This window comes from Humulus lupulus, chromosome 8 (genome assembly GCF_963169125.1).
Source record: "Humulus lupulus chromosome 8, drHumLupu1.1, whole genome shotgun sequence".
NCBI classification, from domain to species: domain Eukaryota; kingdom Viridiplantae; phylum Streptophyta; class Magnoliopsida; order Rosales; family Cannabaceae; genus Humulus; species Humulus lupulus.
The window spans coordinates 59,297,483-59,315,634 of record NC_084800.1 but is presented as its reverse complement, the minus strand read 5'-3'; the positions used below and the strand labels follow the sequence as shown (position 1 = coordinate 59,315,634).

General features: G+C 35.5%; 1 protein-coding gene and 1 non-coding gene across 2 annotated transcripts; both read right to left on the bottom strand.

Annotated features, from left to right (window-relative positions):
- Positions 1 to 349: 349 nt before the first annotated feature.
- On the bottom strand, positions 350 to 3,923 carry LOC133795465 (uncharacterized). The gene is made up of 6 exons (XM_062232916.1): positions 2,637 to 3,923; positions 2,408 to 2,540; positions 1,408 to 2,299; positions 1,233 to 1,326; positions 990 to 1,154; positions 350 to 874 (listed from the first exon to the last, which is right to left on the bottom strand). Exons 1-6 carry the CDS (start codon positions 3,921 to 3,923, stop codon positions 350 to 352), a joined length of 3,096 nt encoding a protein of 1,031 aa, XP_062088900.1.
- An 8,369-nt stretch (positions 3,924 to 12,292) lies between these two features.
- On the bottom strand, positions 12,293 to 12,399 carry LOC133798981 (small nucleolar RNA R71). Its single transcript, XR_009876192.1, has one exon. It is a non-coding gene; the product is annotated as a small nucleolar RNA R71 (small nucleolar RNA).
- Between the last annotated feature and the right edge of the window lie 5,753 nt (positions 12,400 to 18,152).

Here is an 18,152-nt window from a genome sequence, read left to right as displayed (position 1 = left end):
TGATACGGACTTCTTGTTGTTGACTTGCTTGCTCAGTAGGAATGGTGGAACGAGTAGTGCGATTAACTTGTTCACTGGTATTATTAGACTCGTCAATTTGTACAGAACGAGTTTTACGACGTCCAGGTGCCATGATAACTAACTATTTCATAAAATAAATGTTGATTAGAAAATTATAAAGCTGCTTATAGTGGTCATCATCAAATTAGAATACATCTAAAATTAAATACAATATTTTCAAAATTCTGTTTCATCATCAAATTAGAATGCATCTAAAGTTAAATACAATGTTTTCAAAACTCTGTCTCGTCATCAAATTATAATGCATCTAAAATTAAATACAATGTTTTCAAGATTCTATGTCATCATCAAATTCTTCTTCTAAGTCAGTTTCTGCCTCGCTATCACTAGAACATATCACATCTTCATCAAAGAAGATATCTCCATCATCAAAATCTTCGTTAACATCAATATACTCATCTTCATCTACGTCTCTGCCAATATTCATTTGAACAAATTCACTTGAAAGACTTAGAGGTGCAACATCAGTACGTACTAAAGAGGAACTATCAATCAAATCCTCAGTTGGTTGGAAAGGTGGCAGCATAAATGAATGGTCTTCTTGGAAAATATCATTATTCAATGAGTCATCCTCGACATGGGGTTTTTCTGGAATGTCATAAATCGATCGATGATTTACTTTTTGAACAATTCTCCAATTTGAACCACGCTTCATTTCACGCAAATAAAAAACTTGTTGTGCTTGAGTTGCCAAAATGAATGGTTCGTCGAGAAACCAATTTGTGGATGTGTTAATGAATGTCAAATTATGATCCACATAAATAGAGTTTCCTTTAGGATTCGAGTTATACCACTTGCAACGAAATAAGAACACTTTTCGATAAAAAAAGGAATGACAATTGTAAAATCTCTAGCAAAACCCCATAATACATAATAGTATCGTTGTCATGGTCCCCTTCAGTGCAAACTCCAGAACATTGTGTACGAAGATTATCATCACGATCCTTGCACCAAAATCGAACACCATTTACAATACAACTATGATAACTCATGTATCGTTCTAAAGGACCTTGTGATAGAGAATATAAATCATCGTTTGCAAGAGAAGATTGTTGAACTCGGAGTTTAGATATCTATATGAAAAAAGAAACATGTTACTTAGAAATTTCTGAAATAAGGAAACAATTCTAATGATAATCCCATATATATACCTTTGTCTTAAACCAAGAAGGGAATTCTTTCATTTGGGCAGTAAGAATTTGTTCACCAGAAAGGCCCCTTTCTTCCAACAATGTTTTATGCTCGCTACATATATATTGGGCAGTTAGAATTGGGAATTAATATAAATTGGTAAGTGAAAGAAGATATGAATTGGGAATTACTTACTCGAGATAGTCTTGAATAACTTCAACACAATTATTCAGTATATACCATTGAACGGTTTTACTGAAAGAATCCAACAACTTCGTAGATGATGCGCCTATTGGACGAACATTGGAATTGAAAATGTCAAATTGATGACTTGTAGAAGGAAAATCCCAGTTACGCTCGGGACGTGTGAATCTCGTCTCTATGTTAGAAACATATCTTGACAGGAAAGTTACAGCTTCATCAATAACAAAAGCTTCGGCAATTGAACCATCAGGTCTTGACATGTTTCTGACATACTTTTTGTACAACCCCATATGACGTTCAGTCCCGAACATCCATCGTGAAGCAACTGGACCACCTAACAATACTTGATCTGGTAGGTGGACACAAAGATGGACCATTACGGTAAAAAATGAAGGAGGGAATATTTTCTCTAATTTACACAAGATAATAACAATTCCATCCTTCAATTTAGTTATGTCATCAACTTGAATAGTTTTGGCACAAATCTTTTGAAAGAATTGACATAGCTCAATCAAAGTTGTTCGAATTTCCTTTGTCAAAAAAGGTAATAGGGCAACTGGTAATATTTTTTGAAGTAATATATGACAATCATGGCTTTTCATGCCTCCTAGTTTGTCATTATCAGTTACACATCGACTTATATTCGAAGCATATCCATCCGGTAATCTAACACTTCGAATGAATTTACAAAATTCCTTGCATTCTTCTTTAGTCAAAGTATAGCTTGCATGGGGTTTTTCAATTTTATTGTTGGATGACTTCTTCAACCAAAGATCAGAGCGAATATTCAAATTTTCTAAATCTTTACGAGCCTTCAACGTGTCCTTTGATTTACCCTCAATATCTAAAAGGGTTCCAATAATGTTATCACACACATTTTTCTCTATATGCATCACATCAAGATTATGACGCAATAAGAGTTGTGACCAATACGACAATTCAAATAAAATACTTTTTTTACACCAATTCAATTCATTCTCTCCACGCTTACGCTTGCTTGAAGAATTACTTGGGGCCTTACCAGTTGTACGAGTTGGAACTTGTTCAAGTTGTTTTAAAATTTTAGTACCAGTAAAAGTTCTAGGTGGGGGACGAAACTCATTAGCCCCATCATACTCTCTACTCTTTCGTCAAGAATGGTTGTTTCTCAAATAACATCGATGCCCCATGAAACATTGTTTGTCAGTTATTCTTTTAGATCTCGTATCTTCCAAACAAACAGGGCATGCTAATTTCCCAGCAGTGCTCCATCTCGATAAATAGGCATAAGCTGGAAAATCACTGATTGTCCATAAGATAGCGGTTCGAAGTTTAAACATACACCCTTCATATGAATCATACGCCTCAATTCCCTCCCATAACTCCTTAAGTTCTTCAATCAGTGGTCTCAAAAACACATCATAATCCTTTCTAGGAGATTTAGGCCCTGGTATTAATAATGACATGAGATAATTTGTTCCATTCGGAGAAGCCCAAGGCGGCATGTTATATGGAATTAATATCACAGGCCATAAGCTGTACGTGGATGTCATGTTTGAGAAAGGGTTAAACCCATCTGACGCTAGTCCCATTCTCACACTCCTCGAATCCACTGCAAATTCAGGGTATGTCTTGTCAAAGTGCTTCCAAGCATCCCCATCAGCTGGATGACGTAATATACCGGGTTCATCTTTGCGCACCTCTTTATTCCATCGCATAACCTTGGCAGTATGCTTTGAGCTAAACAAGCGTTTCAGTCGAGCCTTGATTGGAAACCATCTAAGTCGTTTATGTGGAATTTTATTTCGCACATAACGACTAGATTTGCATATAGGGCACATTGTAGCATTTGCATTCTCACCATAAAACAATGCACAATCATATTGGCACACATCAATTTGCTCGTACCCCAAGCATACTTCAGATAGAAGCCTCCTCGTTTGATAATAACTTATCGGGCAATGATTACCATCGGGTAACATTTCCTTAAGACACTTCAAAAGGTCATCAAAGCCTTTATCTGTCCATTTGTTAATCACCTTTAAATTCATTAACTTTACGACAGCACTTAGGACAGAAAACTTTGTACAATTCTCATACAAAGGATTATGAACCGAATCTAACAAGGCATCATACTTGTCATTAGAATTGCGAGGGAATTCATTGTCAATGAAATCACTCGTTGGACCGATATCAAAATATGGACCACCAAAAGCATCTTGTAAGCCTGCAGACAAATCATCGGTTGCTTCAGCATCCTCAACATCGGCTAGCACTTCATCTTCAACACCCTCTATTTCCTCACCATGGTGGGTCCAAGTAGTATAAGTACTAAGAAATCCATGAGTGAGCAAGTGTAACTTGATCACATTCAAAGATTGTGATTGTTTATTCATGCATCGCCGACACGGGCATAATACCATTCCACTAGAGTTTCTGAACTCACTTGAAACACTTATGAAATTGTTTATACCAGCAGCGTATTCTGGTGATAACTTATCAAGTATGTGAATCCACCTACGATCCATAAGAAATCAACCTCTGCTGGTATTTTGACACTCCTCCTAGTAATAAAAACTAGCAAGAAACAAAACAATTACTAAGTTTAAATTTTATGAAAAATTTATATAATTAGTACAAATTTATGATTTGTGTTTTATTTAAGAAATTATAAAAATTTCTTAATCTTATGAATTACACTTTTTCATAAACTAATTATGAAATTTTGTTACTCTTACGAATTAAACTAATTCGTAAACTAATTATGAAGTTTGTAAATCTTATGAATAGATTCAAATTTTATCATAAATTAATTTTAATTTAAAATTAATTAATGATTTGACAACTATTAATTTCTAAATTTTATGACCAAATTAATTCATCTTATAATCTCTTTATTTAAAATTTACTCTTATAGGCAAACTATTTTTGGTTAAATTTATTCATAAAATGTCATTATTTTATTTTTTTGTTAATTTCTAAATTTTATCACCAAATTAATTTATGAATACTGTCAATTTCAAAATTTTATTGTATAATCTCTTTATTTAAAATTTACTCTTATAGGCAAACTATTTTTGGTTAAATTTATTCATAAAATGTCATTATTTTATTTTTTGTTAATTTCTAAATTTCTAAATTTTATCACCAAATTAATTTATGAATACTGTCAATTTCAAAATTTTATTGTATAATCTCTTTATTTAAAATTTACTCTTATAGGCAAACTATTTTTGGTTAAATTTATTCATAAAATGTCATTATTAAAAAAAATAATTTTTAAGTTGATTATTGATAAAAAAAAATACTTATTGAAAAGAAAAAAGTTGATTATTGATATTTTTCTCAATTAAATCTATAAAAGCAAAATATATATATATACATAATGTTGGTGGCACAAATTATCCTTAATAATTGAATTTTTTTTTCATTGTTCAAACTTAATACAATGATAAACTAAATATAATATACAAAAAATTCCTATTTAAACTTGTCATTGTTCAAACTTGATACAATATTACATGAAGATTACAAATAAGATATCCCCACTTTAATCATCATAAAGATTTCAGAAATTTATATAATATGAATTATTATGGGCATTTATATGACTAGGTATACCAACAAATACATATGGGCACAAGAAGCCACATAATCACCAAACATAACAATCATAATCATTTGTGAACATCATAGGCCAAAAAAATATATAAAACAAGACAAATAACAACTATATATATAAATCAAGAAACTAAAAAATATATATAAAACTAAGACAAAACATATTATATGTGACAACCAAAATGTCCCTTTTCTATATAGAACAAAACCCCAAACCAATGACAACCATATTATAACAGTGAATAAAATCAATAAAACCCCAACAAGATTAAAACTCAAACCAAATTTCAATGAACATGAACATATCAAAACCCCAACAAGATTAAAACCTAAACCAAGATTAAAACCCCAAACCAGTGACAACCAAATTATAACAGTGAACAAAATCAGTAAAACCCCAACAAGATTAAAACTCAAACCAAATTTCAATGAACATGAACATATTAAAACCCCAACAAGATTAAAACCTAAACCAAGATTAAAACCCCAAACTAGTGACAACCAAATTATAACAGTGAACAAAATCAGTAAAACCCCAACAAGATTAAAACCCAAGCCAAATTTCAATGAACATGAACATATTAAAACCCCAACAAGATTAAAACCCAAACTAAGATTAAAACTAAACATGAACAAAAACCCCAAAACAGTATAGAATCCTAATCGGTAAGACAAACCACAGTGAACATATTCTATAAAATATACATCACAGATTATACTAAACACATTATATTAAATATACATCACAAAAAAATATTGAAGGCCTCAGAATAATGATCATCATTAATCTTTCAAATTAGTGGGGATTTAACCAAAATAAATCACAATGTTATACCTCAAAGCCGTCACCCAAGCCGTGTGAATCTCAAAGCCACCAAGCCTCTTTGAATCTCAAACATCTAAAACCCTTAATCTGATGATCGACCCAAAGCCCACAAACCCACTGACATAGCAAAAACCATAAGCCAGGAATATCACAAAAAAAACCAACAAAAATAACTCACAGAAAAAATTATCACAAAATAAAACCCAATACCTAAACAATCAAATGACTTCAGAAAGGAAAGCCACGGTTTAGAAAGGGAGTCCATGGTTCAAACAGAGGTCGGCGGCTTGTCAAATACAGAGGGGCGGGGGCTCATCGATTTCAGAGGGCGGGGGCTCGTATAACCAATCGGTTGAACGAAGAGGAGATAAACAGAGAGACGCTCGGGGTAAAGAAGAAGAGGAGAGAAGCAGCGAGTCGGTCGGGGAGAGAAGCAGAGAGGCGGTCGGGGTAAAGAGAAGCAGAGAGGCGATCGAGGGAAGAGGAGAGAGGAACTCGATCGGGTGTGAGGAAGAGAATTAGGGTTAGGTTATATTAGGGTAAGGGTGAAGGATATAAAAAAGGATTTTATAAATCCTTTATTTAAAAAAAAAAATGATACACGTGTGACACAATAAGTGGTCCACATGTTAATTAAGGGGTGAGTCAGCGGTCTGGTCAGCGTCCACATCAACTTTATTGGAGGGAAATATTGGTGGGAATCAACATAAAATTTCCCTCCAAACATAATGGTAGGTAAAGCCTTTACATACGATTAGTAATGGTAGGTAAAAATAAAATTTATAACCCCACCTACTTTAACCGAGAATTTCCTACGAATATTTGCTACAAAAATATAATTGTAGGTAAATAATAATTTATCTACCCATAAATATTGGTAGGTAAAAAATTGGTAGGTAAAAGATGAATTTCTTGTAGTGATAGTGAACACACTTCACTGCGGAGATAAAGTGTGTAAGGCGTATTTGATGGGTAGTGCAAGATCGAAGATCAAATATGTAAAGTTCATGGTTTGTGCAGTAGACTCCATCAATTCCACTTGTATTTGGCATCCTATAATGGTACAAGTGAAATGTTGGAGTTAGGATGTGTATATATTAAATGAATATTCCGATTGGAATATAATGTAGAAGTTAACTTAAGCCAAGAATAATAATCTTGATAATTATTTATTACCTGTAATAATTTCTCAAAGTGATGTCCCTTGGTTGATCTCCAACATAACTAGCCATTATTTCACCAACTTCGACCCATGTTGTAAGCACACGTTTTGGTGTGGCCGTATTCAAATCACATACTGTTACCTCTTGTTTTCCTGTGGTGAACACTAAATGATTGTTTCGCTAGTGTATGGCATTAGAGAAGGTTGTAGTATGCAAGAGTTTTGCTAGATACCATTGCAAAATCTTATCTCCATTTCTGACATCGTAGAGTCTTACAATATTGCCTCCACCAATCCCATACAACATATGATTTCGAATTGGAGCATGGTAATTTTTTTTTCCTAGGGACGTGGTAGGGTTGGATCATCTCGTTGGCAAGTTGTAACTCTTTTATTGTAATTAACCTTTTAAATGTATTTTGGGTCACTTTTTTAATACCTAACCTTTGTTTAGTTTTAATTACACATTTAAGTCCAAATGACTCGCTTTGCGGGCTAAGCACCATTTCAAACACATGGTGTAATGGTCTTGCCTAACCAGGGCGTTACACCGCTCATAATTTTAAAACTAATTTGGTAACTATTTACTAATTAGGCTACTTACTGTGAGATTTGACACATTTGACTACGCCTAGTGTCACTAATTGTACTAACAATCTCCGAGGTAATCTCGCACAATTTGATAACTAATATGGTAATCATCTACTAATTAGGTTACTAGATGTGATATTTAGAACTTATTTTTACTATGTATAGTGTCATTAATGATACTAAACATCCCTTAATATCACACTTAACATCATTTTTACTCACAATTTGCAACCTCGAAGCTAATTGCTCACAATTTGTGAACTAATTTGGTAATCATTCACTAGTTAGATTATACTAACGTCCCTTAATATCCCAGTTAGTCACTCATTTAAACTCACAAGTCACAAATTCGAAGCTAATCTCTCATAAATTGATAACTAATTTGGTAACCATTTAGTAATTATGCTACTAGGTGTGATATATGGAATATTTTGATCGTGTTTATTGTTACTTATGGTACTAACATCCTTAATACCCCATTTACTCGCCCAACAACCCTACTAATGAGGAAACCACATCATTTGTATCCACAAATTGCAACCTCCAAGCTAATCTCTCATAATTTGAGAACGAATTTGGGAACAATTATCTAATTAGGTTACTGGGTGTGACATTTGAAATATTTGACTATGTCTAACGCCACTAATAGTGCAAACATTTGAAACATTTAATTTTGGTTGACGAAAAAATATCATCAAAAAATATTATTTAAAACTGAATTTATTTAATATTTAAGAATAATAAAATAACATTTTTATGTACTAATCAAGACCTCAAGAACAAATGCTTTAAAAAATTTGAATTAGTAGACAAGACAAAAGCAAATTTACTAGCAAGATTTATTCCGTATTGGTTATTTGTGACCCAAAGTAATCAGGGGTAACTTTGAATTATTAAAAATGTTAGAAAATAATAAAATTACATTCATAACGTAAAAGTATTAAAAACTTTATCATCCAAGTGAATTAAATTAATTAAACATTAACATTGCTATTTATTGAAATGGTAGTAGTATTATTTTAACGTGTATTTCGCAAAAAGCCTTACTTTATGCGAGAGGTAGGTGAGGACTTATTAGCATGGGATAAAACGTGTGCCTAAGATTATGGCTATACATTTTTATAATGTGAAAAAAAATTATATCTCTGCTTCTTGACCAATGGGTTTGCATAGTGCATTAGATTCAAAGTACTAAAAGAGATAAAATTTTACTGTGCAGTCCAATCAATTACCAAACTTTAACAATTGACTACTCCTACCAAATCCCTACTCCCTAGTTTGAGATGCACATTTATCGACAACCCCTCCAAAGTTTCAATTTCTCTCTATCAAACTCTGCCTATGAATTTATATGAATTCACCACTTATAAATTTACCATTCACAACTTTAACTTGTAGTGGTTCTCTTTCAAAATATCATGGAACATTAAAAAAACATTGACCCTTTAAATTTACAATGTGTTGGCCACCAGGGAGGTGTGCAATGTGAAAATAATGTGAACTATCGCAGTGAGACGAACATTGAAGGTTCACTTAGTATGGGATCTAGCAACTTCTCATATAATGTAAGAAAATGTCGCTGTGGAGAGGATGCTGTGATCCGAGTATCATGGGCCACAAAAATTATAGGCAAATGGTTCTATGGTTGTCCCAATTATGTAAGCTTTCCTCTTGCTAACTTTCTTTATTATTTGTTACTAGTTTTCATTTTTTGTTTCTTCTGTTTTAACACAATCTTCTACAAATTATGATGGTCTGAACATACCACCCTGGATCAAGTTGGTTGTGGCCACTTCAGTTGGTGTGAACCTAAGTTTTCTAACAGGTCGACGGAAGCAATGTGCATCTTAATCGAGCGTCTGAAAGTGGCAGAGGATAATTATGCAAACAAGAAGAAAGAATGCATGAGGCTTAGGCTATTTATTATATGTCTGTCTATTGTATTCTTTTGTGTAATGGTTATGTTCTCATTATGTTTACATCAATAAGTCCAAAATTCTAAAGTTAAAATTATTATTAGTTAAAATGTTTTGTGATGTGCTAGTACACAATTGCCTTTTGAACTTTGCATTTTGTGCACAAGCTTTACTAAAACTTGGTTCCAATCAAAACCATAAATTGTACTAATTTTTGTCAATCAAATAAGTACTGTTTGAAATAAATATTGGGTTGTATTTTTAAGATTAAAGAATTTAATCAAGCCTTTTGGTGATCACTTAATCGACAAGTATCGTAATGGTTTGAAGATATTGCTTATAAATACCAATATATGTTTTACTGCCACTATTTTTTTTTCAAATAATCTTAAACTATAACTCATGTACTTGGCCATTGAAATACAAAATTTTAACATTCCTCAATGGCTTAACATTACAAATACAAAGTTTTGTCAAATTTAGAGGTTCTTTTTTAAAATTAGAGATTCAAAGTTAAATCCAATTCATAAATAGGAAGTTATATTAACTTCTTCTTCATACCTCCAATCCATCTAGCATAACCAAAATATTAACCATTAATGACCAAGTCTATGATCCAAAGTGGAACAAAGTCCATATGTCTGGCAAAAAAAAGGTAGTCATCTTACATGTATTGGTTTTTAGTAAACCAACCCATCAAGAACATATATAGAAATAGTTCATTCTTCCATCATCAAAACATTGAAGATTACCACAAACAGGAAGACTCAAAATTAAAATTCAACTGTCTAAGATGCAACTGAAATTGTATAAGGCAAGATATGACAGCCTAGACTTCTAACGACCTAAACCTGAAGCTTTCGAGCAATTGTATTACGACTAGCACTCCTGGTTCGAGAAGACTGATAAGCGTACAAAATATACGCTTATTTATAACCTTTTCAGATTGATTTGGTTGTTTTTCTCAAGAGAAAGTTTCTATTTAATCTGTTTGGTGAACTTGTGCAGTGTGTCGTTATAATTCTGATTTGTTTGAGAATTTGGATAAATGTCTGTTTTAGTAGCCGAAATTGACTAATATTTGGAAATATGGTACATTCGATATATCGCCGGTCTTGGGCGATATATCGCTGCTTGAGGAATTTGGAATTTCGGCTTAGCATAAACGACATCAGAAACTCGTATTTTTATCGAGAACATCCAACAGGCGATATATCGCAGCATCATAGGCGATATATCGGCACAAGGGCATTTTTGGAAATTATCATGGAAATTCGTAGGGTTTTGGATTTTTGTAAAAAGAATAAAAAGAAGATCAAAAAGGACAGAAAGAAAGAAGCATTCTGACGGCAGAGGGACAGAAACAGAGAAGAATCCACGTTTATTTTGTTTGTATTTATTTATGCTTTTGAATTTTAGATTGTGTGATGAAGTTTAATATTATGAACTAAATTTTTATTTAGAGTATTTTAATGTAGTCACTAGATATTCTATTCATCTTTAATGCAATTTCTATGAATCTTTGAATTTATGGTTATCTATTGTTCTTATGTTTAATGCTTGTAATTGATTGGACATCTGTTGCATGATTATTGGTTTTAATTCAATATCTGAAAAGTGAGAATTGGAATAGCTCTAGACAATAGACATAGATTTCAATTTAGAACGAAAGTATCAAATTAGTTTGTGTAGCAATTAGGGTTTTGTTCTTAATGCGGTTTATGTGTAGAATTTATCACAGACATGTAGAAAATTCACAGGTAAACTGAATATTTTATATCTTGAGAAAGAATAGAATTGTCAATAGTAAACTTGCTATAACCATAGATCAAAGAAACATATTAGTTGTATTATTGATTGAATAGAATTGAAGGTTGATGAAATTAGAATACTCTAATATTTCACTTATATTAAATTTCGTTAATTAAATCTTGCTTTGCTAGTTTATTGTTCATTGTTAATTGTCACTAAATTTTCATTAGTCAAATAGAAATAAAAGTTTGCTATTGGTAATTATTAGATCAATTCCCTGACGGAACGATACTATATTTCCACTACTATTACTTGTTTATTCGATTGCGTATACTTGCGCAGTAGCAAAAATTCGCAACAAGTTTTTGGCACCGTTGCCGGGGAATTGATATTCTATTAATATCAAAATAGTTAATTTTTATTCTAATTTGGCTGTTTTTATTATTTGAACTAATCCAAGTTGTATCATTTTGTTTTAATAGGTGAATCTTTTGTATGCGACGTGAAGGATCTGCAAATCTTGTGCCTGTTAATCCTGAAATCGAAAGATCCTGCAGACAAAACAGAAGGAAAAAGAGGTTGGAAGCATCAATGGCTGCCAACCAAAGAGACGGGGTTAACAATAATGATGGTCAAAATCACATCGCTCAGGACCAAAATGTGCGAGCATTAAGAGATTATGTGCTCCCCGCTGTCACAGGAGTGCACTCGTGCATTAGGCCGCCGACTGTTACTGCCAATAACTTTGAGATTAAGCCGGCGATGATACAAATGGTCCAGACTTCTGTCCAGTTTGGTGGTCTCCCTAATGAGGATCCTAACTTGCACATAGTGAATTTCCTTGAGCTATGTGCAGCGTTTAAGTTTAATGGGGTGAGCGATGATGCAATAAGGCTGGGATTGTTCCCTTTTTCACTAAGGGACATGGCAAAAATTTGGCTTATTTCTCTACAGGCCAACTCAATCAATACATGGGAGGAACTAGCTCAGAAGTTTCTCTCAAAGTTCTTTCCTCCTGTAAAAGCTGCTAAGTTGAGGGGAGAAATCAATAACTTCTATCAGAATGAGGGAGAATCATTGTATGATGCTTGGGAAAGATTCAAAGACCTGCTCAGGAAATGCCCTCATCATGGTATAGAGAAGTGGATGTTAGTCCACAATTTTTATAATGGGCTTTGCGGTACTACTCGCACTATAATAGATGCAGCAGCAGGTGGTTCTTTCATGAGTAAAGGGGCTGATGAGGCATATGAATTGTTAGAGGAGATGGCTATGAACAATTATCAGTGTCCTGCCGAACGAGATACTTCACAGAGAAAAGTAGCTGGTGTACATGAATTAGATGTTATCACTGCTTTAACTGCTCAGGTTGCTTCATTGACAAAGCAGTTGCAACAAAACAAGATCTCAGCTCAAGCACAGGCTATACAGATGCAATCAGGGTGTGAATTATGTGGAGGGCCTCATTTGTATGAACAGTGTACAGCGGCCGACATGTATGGTAATATGCCAGTTAATCAGGCTCAGGTACAGGCAGTTGGTAATTTTCAGAGGCCTTATCAGAATCCGTTCTCCAATACTTACAATCCTGGGTGGAGAAATCACCCAAATTTCTCATGGAGAAACAATCAGGGCCAACAGTCACAATTTCAAAGACCATACCAGCAACACATGTCACAACAGCCTATGAATCAAGCCTCATCGTCACACCAGCCTAGACCGCAAGATCAACCAGAAAAGCCTAATAACTTGCAAGCAGCCTTGTTGACCCTCATTAATACTCAGACTCAATTCATGACTGAGACCAGATCCTCTATTCGAAACCTTGAGACACAAGTGGGTCAGTTGGCCAACATGCTTAATAACAGACCGCAAGGGAATTTGCCTAGTAATACCGTGGTAAATCCTAAAGAGAACTGTCAAGCAATTTCGTTGAGAAATGGTAAGCAAGTGGAGCAGCCCAGTGTACAAAAGTCAGTGGTTCGGAATGAAGAGTTGGGTGAGAAATCAGATACAAAAGCGAATGGGGTTATTGAAGACCACCAGGGTTCAAACAAGTGTTCTCCCATTGTTGATAGTCAGCCAGTTTAAGTTCCATATCCTCAGAGGCTTAGAAAAACTACACTGGATAAACAGTTTTCTAAGTTTTTAGAGGTATTCAAAAAGCTGCACATCAATATTCCATTTGCTGAGGCATTAGAGCAGATGCCTAGTTATGTCAAATTTATGAAAGAGATTCTGTCCAAGAAAAGGAAGATGGAAGATTATGAGACGATGGCGCTCACTGAAGAGTGCAGTGCGATATTGCAGAGGAAGTTGCCCCAAAAGTTGAGAGATCCGGGGAGCTTTACTATACCGTGTACAATTGGGAAGTTTGAATGTAAGCATGCTTTGTGTGATTTGGGGGCGAGTATAAATCTGATGCCTTTGTCTGTATTCAGAAGACTTGGTTTGGGGGAGGCTGTCCTACAACAGTCACATTACAGTTAGCAGATCGTTCAGTGAAACACCCCAGAGGAATCGTAGAGGATGTCCTTGTTAAAGTGGACAAGTTCATTTTTCCGGCAGATTTCATAGTTCTGGATATGGAGGAGGATATGGATGTACCTATCATTCTGGGCAGGCCATTTTTAGCTACTGGGCAGGCTTTGATTGATGTTCAGAAAGGTGAGCTGACACTGCGAGTTCAGGGTGAAGAAGTGGTATTCAACGTGTTTAAGGCTCTAAAGTTTGCAAATGTCAATGACAGCTGTTTCAAAGTTGACATGGTAGAGAAAGCGGTGGCAGAAATTAATCTCACAGAGGATTCACTTCAGAAGAGCTTGACAATTGGGGATATAGATGCTGAGTTAGACAGTGAGGTCCAAGAGTGTGTACAGTGGTTGAATTCTAAAGGGCCAATTTATAATCGAAAATATGAAGATTTGGGCCAAGGACCTGAAAGACCATTACCATCAATTCAGAGACCTCCAGAGCTGGAATTGAAATCATTGCCAGCACATCTTCGCTATGCTTTTCTGGGTGAGAAGGAGACTTTACCAGTCCTTGTGTCTTCTTCTCTTTCTAATGAGGAGATGGAAAAATTGTTAAGGGTGTTGAGAACCCATAAGTTGGCAATTGGATGGACGTTGGCAGATATTCAGGGAATAAGTCCATCCACAGTTATGCACAAGATCTTGATGGAAGATGACAGTAAGCCCTCTATTGAAGCACAACGTCGATTGAATCCAGCAATGAAAGTGGTGGTAAGGAAGGAGATCTTGAAGTGGTTAGATGCTGGGGTGATCTATCCTATTTCAGACAGTAGTTGGGTGAGCCCAGTTCAGGTAGTCCCTAAGAAAGGAGGGATTACAGTGGTGAAGAATGACAATAACCAGCTTATCCCAACGCGTACCGTAACTGGTTGGAGGATTTGTATAGATTATCGTAAATTGAACAAAGCAACTAGAAAAGATCACTTTCCACTACCTTTCCTTGATCAGATGTTAGATAGATTGGCTGGACATCAGCATTACTGTTTTCTGGATGGCTATTCAGGGTACCATCAAATAGCCATCGCGCCTGAGGATCAAGAAAAGACGACTTTCACCTACCCATATGGTACTTTTGCATTCCGTCGTATGCCGTTTGGTCTGTGCAATGCCCCTGCCACTTTTCAACGGTGTATGATGGCTATTTTCTCTGATATGGTGGAACGGAGCATTGAGATCTTTATGGATGATTTCTCTGTGATGGGGTCTTCTTTTGACAATTGTTTAATGAATTTGGAGGCTGTGCTGAGAAGATGTGAAGATGCGAATCTAGTCTTGAATTGGGAAAAATGCCATTTCATGGTAAATGAAGGCATACTGCTTGGGCATAAGGTGTCTAAGAATGGTATTGAGGTTGATAGGGCTAAGATTGCTACTATTGAGAATTTGCCGCCTCCAGTTTCAGTTAAGGGAGTGAGAAGTTTCCTTGGTCATGCGGGGTTTTACAAAAGATTTATAAAGGACTTCTCCAGGATTTCTAAGCCACTCTCGTCTTTGTTGATGAATGGGGTGCCATTTGAGTTTGATGAGAAGTGTCTTGAAGCTTTCAGTATACTAAAGCAGAAATTGGTGTCGGCACCTATAGTAATTTCACCGGATTGGGACCAACCATTTGAGTTAATGTGCGACGCGAGTGATTTTGCAGTGGGTGCGGTTCTGGGGCAGCGTGTTGACAAAGTATTCCGGACTATTTATTATGCCAGCAGAACACTAAATGGCGCTCAGTTGAATTATTCCACCACTGAGAAATAGCTTCTTGCCATTGTATATGCATTCGATAAATTCAGGCCGTATTTGATGGGGAACAAAGTTATTGTGTATACTGATCACTCAGCAATCAGGCATCTTATTGCTAAGAAAGATGCTAAACCCAAACTTATTCGTTGGGTACTTCATTTACAAGAGTTTGATATGGAGGTTCGGGATAAGAAGGGTATAGAGAATTTGGTGGCGGATCACTTATCAAGACTTGAGTTGGGGGATAAGTCAGAACTTGCTACAGGAGAGATTAATGAGAGTTTCCCATATGAACAATTATTTGCAGTGGAAGATGAGTTAGTGCCATGGTTTGCGGATTATGTGAATTATTTGGCAGCCAACGTAGTGCCATCAGAATTTGTAGGGTAGAGATTGAAAAAGTTTTATCATGATGTGAAGAACTACTACTGGGATGATCCTTTCTTATTTAAACAATGTCCGGATTTGATTATCAGAAGATGTGTGCCTGAAAGAGAAATGAAGGACATCTTGTTTCATTGCCATGCATCGCCTACTGGTGGACATTTTGGGGGAGCAAGGACTGCTGCAAAGGTCCTTGAATGTGGATTTTATTGGCCTACTCTATATAAAGACAGCTATGACTATGTGAAACGGTGTGATCGTTGTCAAAGGGTATGTAATATCTCAAGACGTCATGAAATGCCTCTCACTAATATATTGGAGGTTGAATTATTCGATGTTTGGGGTATTGAATTTATGGGACCCTATCCACTGTTGTTTGGTAATTTGTATATTTTGTTGGCGGTGGATTATGTAAGTAAGTGGGTTGAAGCAGTTGCTACTTCAACTAATGATGCTCACGTGGTAGTCAAGTTTCTGAAAAAGAATATTTTCTCTCGTTTTGGCACACCTCGAGCGATTATAAGTGATGAAGGGACTCATTTTGCCAATAAGATTTTTGATTCCTTAATGGAGAAGTATGGAATTAAACACAAGATGGCATTGGGATATCATCCACAGTCAAATGGGCAAGCGGAATTGTCAAATCGTGAGATTAAGCTGATTTTAGAAAAGACGGTGCAAGTTAATTGAAAGGATTGGTCGAATAAGCTTGATGATGCGTTGTGGGCTTATCGGATAGCTTTTAAAACGCCAATTGGTACTTCTCCCTACCGTCTTGTATATGGTAAAGCTTGTCACTTGCCATTTGAACTGGAGCATAGGGCACATTGGGCGTTAAAGAAGTTGAATTTCAATTCGGTCGCTTCGAAAGCATTAAGGCTAGCTCAACTGAATGAGTTAGATGAATTGCGCCATGATTCCTACGAGAATGAAAGAATCTACAAAGAGAAGACAAAGAAATGGCATGACAATAATATTGTCAATCGGACTTTTCAAGTGGGCGATAAGGTGCTGCTATTCAATTCCCGTCTCAAGTTATTTCCGGGAAAATTAAAGTCTCGATGGTCGGGGCCATTCATTGTTACAAAAGTGTTTCCATACGGGGCTTTGGAGATTAAACAAGGTGATTCTTCGCCGTTTAAAGTTAATGGACAGCGGGTGAAGCATTACTATGGAGGCGAAATTGAGATGAAGGTCAATATTACTCTGGTGGATTCTTGAAGGCAAGAAAAGCAACGTCCGGCTAAATTACGTTAACGACAGCGCTTTTGAGAGGCACCTCATTATTTTGTAATTTATTTTTGTTTTTGTTTTCGTTTGACATTATTATTTTTTATTTTCTTTTAGTGTAGTAGAACTGTGAAAAACGTGAAAAACAAAAAAATAAAAATTGAAAAAAGTTGATAATTTTGAACAGTGTTTAGGCGATATATCGCCTGGACAACAGATTCGGATGGGATTTTTTGTTTTAAGTTGGAATTTTTTTTTCGGTCCCAGGAGATATATCGCCTACCATTGGCGATATATCGGCATCAGTGAATGAGGAGGCGACATATCGACGATGCAAGAGGCGAAATATCGTCGTGGAAGTCAGAGACGCCGTTTTGGTAAATAGCCTATTGCGATATATCGCCTCATATATGCGATATATCGGCTCAAATGGAATAAGGCTGCGCTATCTCGGGGTTGGTTGAGGCGACATATCGGCATGGTGGACAGAGGCACGGTTCGGCTATAGAGCATGTGGCGATATATCGCCACTTACAGGCGATATATCGCCTGGTTGAATTTTTTTTGAAAAAAAAAAGGCACATGGGGAGCACATGACCCATTTATATCAGTCATAAACCCCAATTCGACCCTTTTAACAGAACCGAAACCCTCTTTCAAACCTTCCCAAAATTTTCTCCCATTTTTCATCTAAAACAAATCTCTCTCAAGCATTCCATCATCATCATCACGCATCAAAGGGGCCGAATCTTGCTGTGATTAAGAACATTTTCTTCATCCTCTTCAAAGTTATCAAGGTACATTCTTGAGTTTTTGTGTGTTTGATGATCTATTGAGGGAATTTGGAGAACTTAAAATTGTTTTGGGTATTGGACGAATTTTTGGAATCTATTGTGAGATTGGCTTGTGTTAACTGTTTTTATCATCTTGGGAGCATATTTTATACAGTTGGGGAAGATTGTGGGTTGTTTGAGTATTGTTGGCCAATTTTTTTACGATTGCACATT

Coding starts and splice junctions, on each gene's coding strand:
- LOC133795465 (XM_062232916.1), bottom strand. CDS start 3,923: ATGGATCGTAGGTGGATTCACATACTTGATAAGTTATCACCAGAATAC. Junction 2,541..2,636: donor CTGGGAAATTAGCATGCCCT/GTTTGTTTGGAA, acceptor TCTTGACGAAAG/AGTAGAGAGTATGATGGGGC. Junction 1,327..1,407: donor GTTATTCAAGACTATCTCGA/GTAAGTAATTCC, acceptor ATATATATGTAG/CGAGCATAAAACATTGTTGG.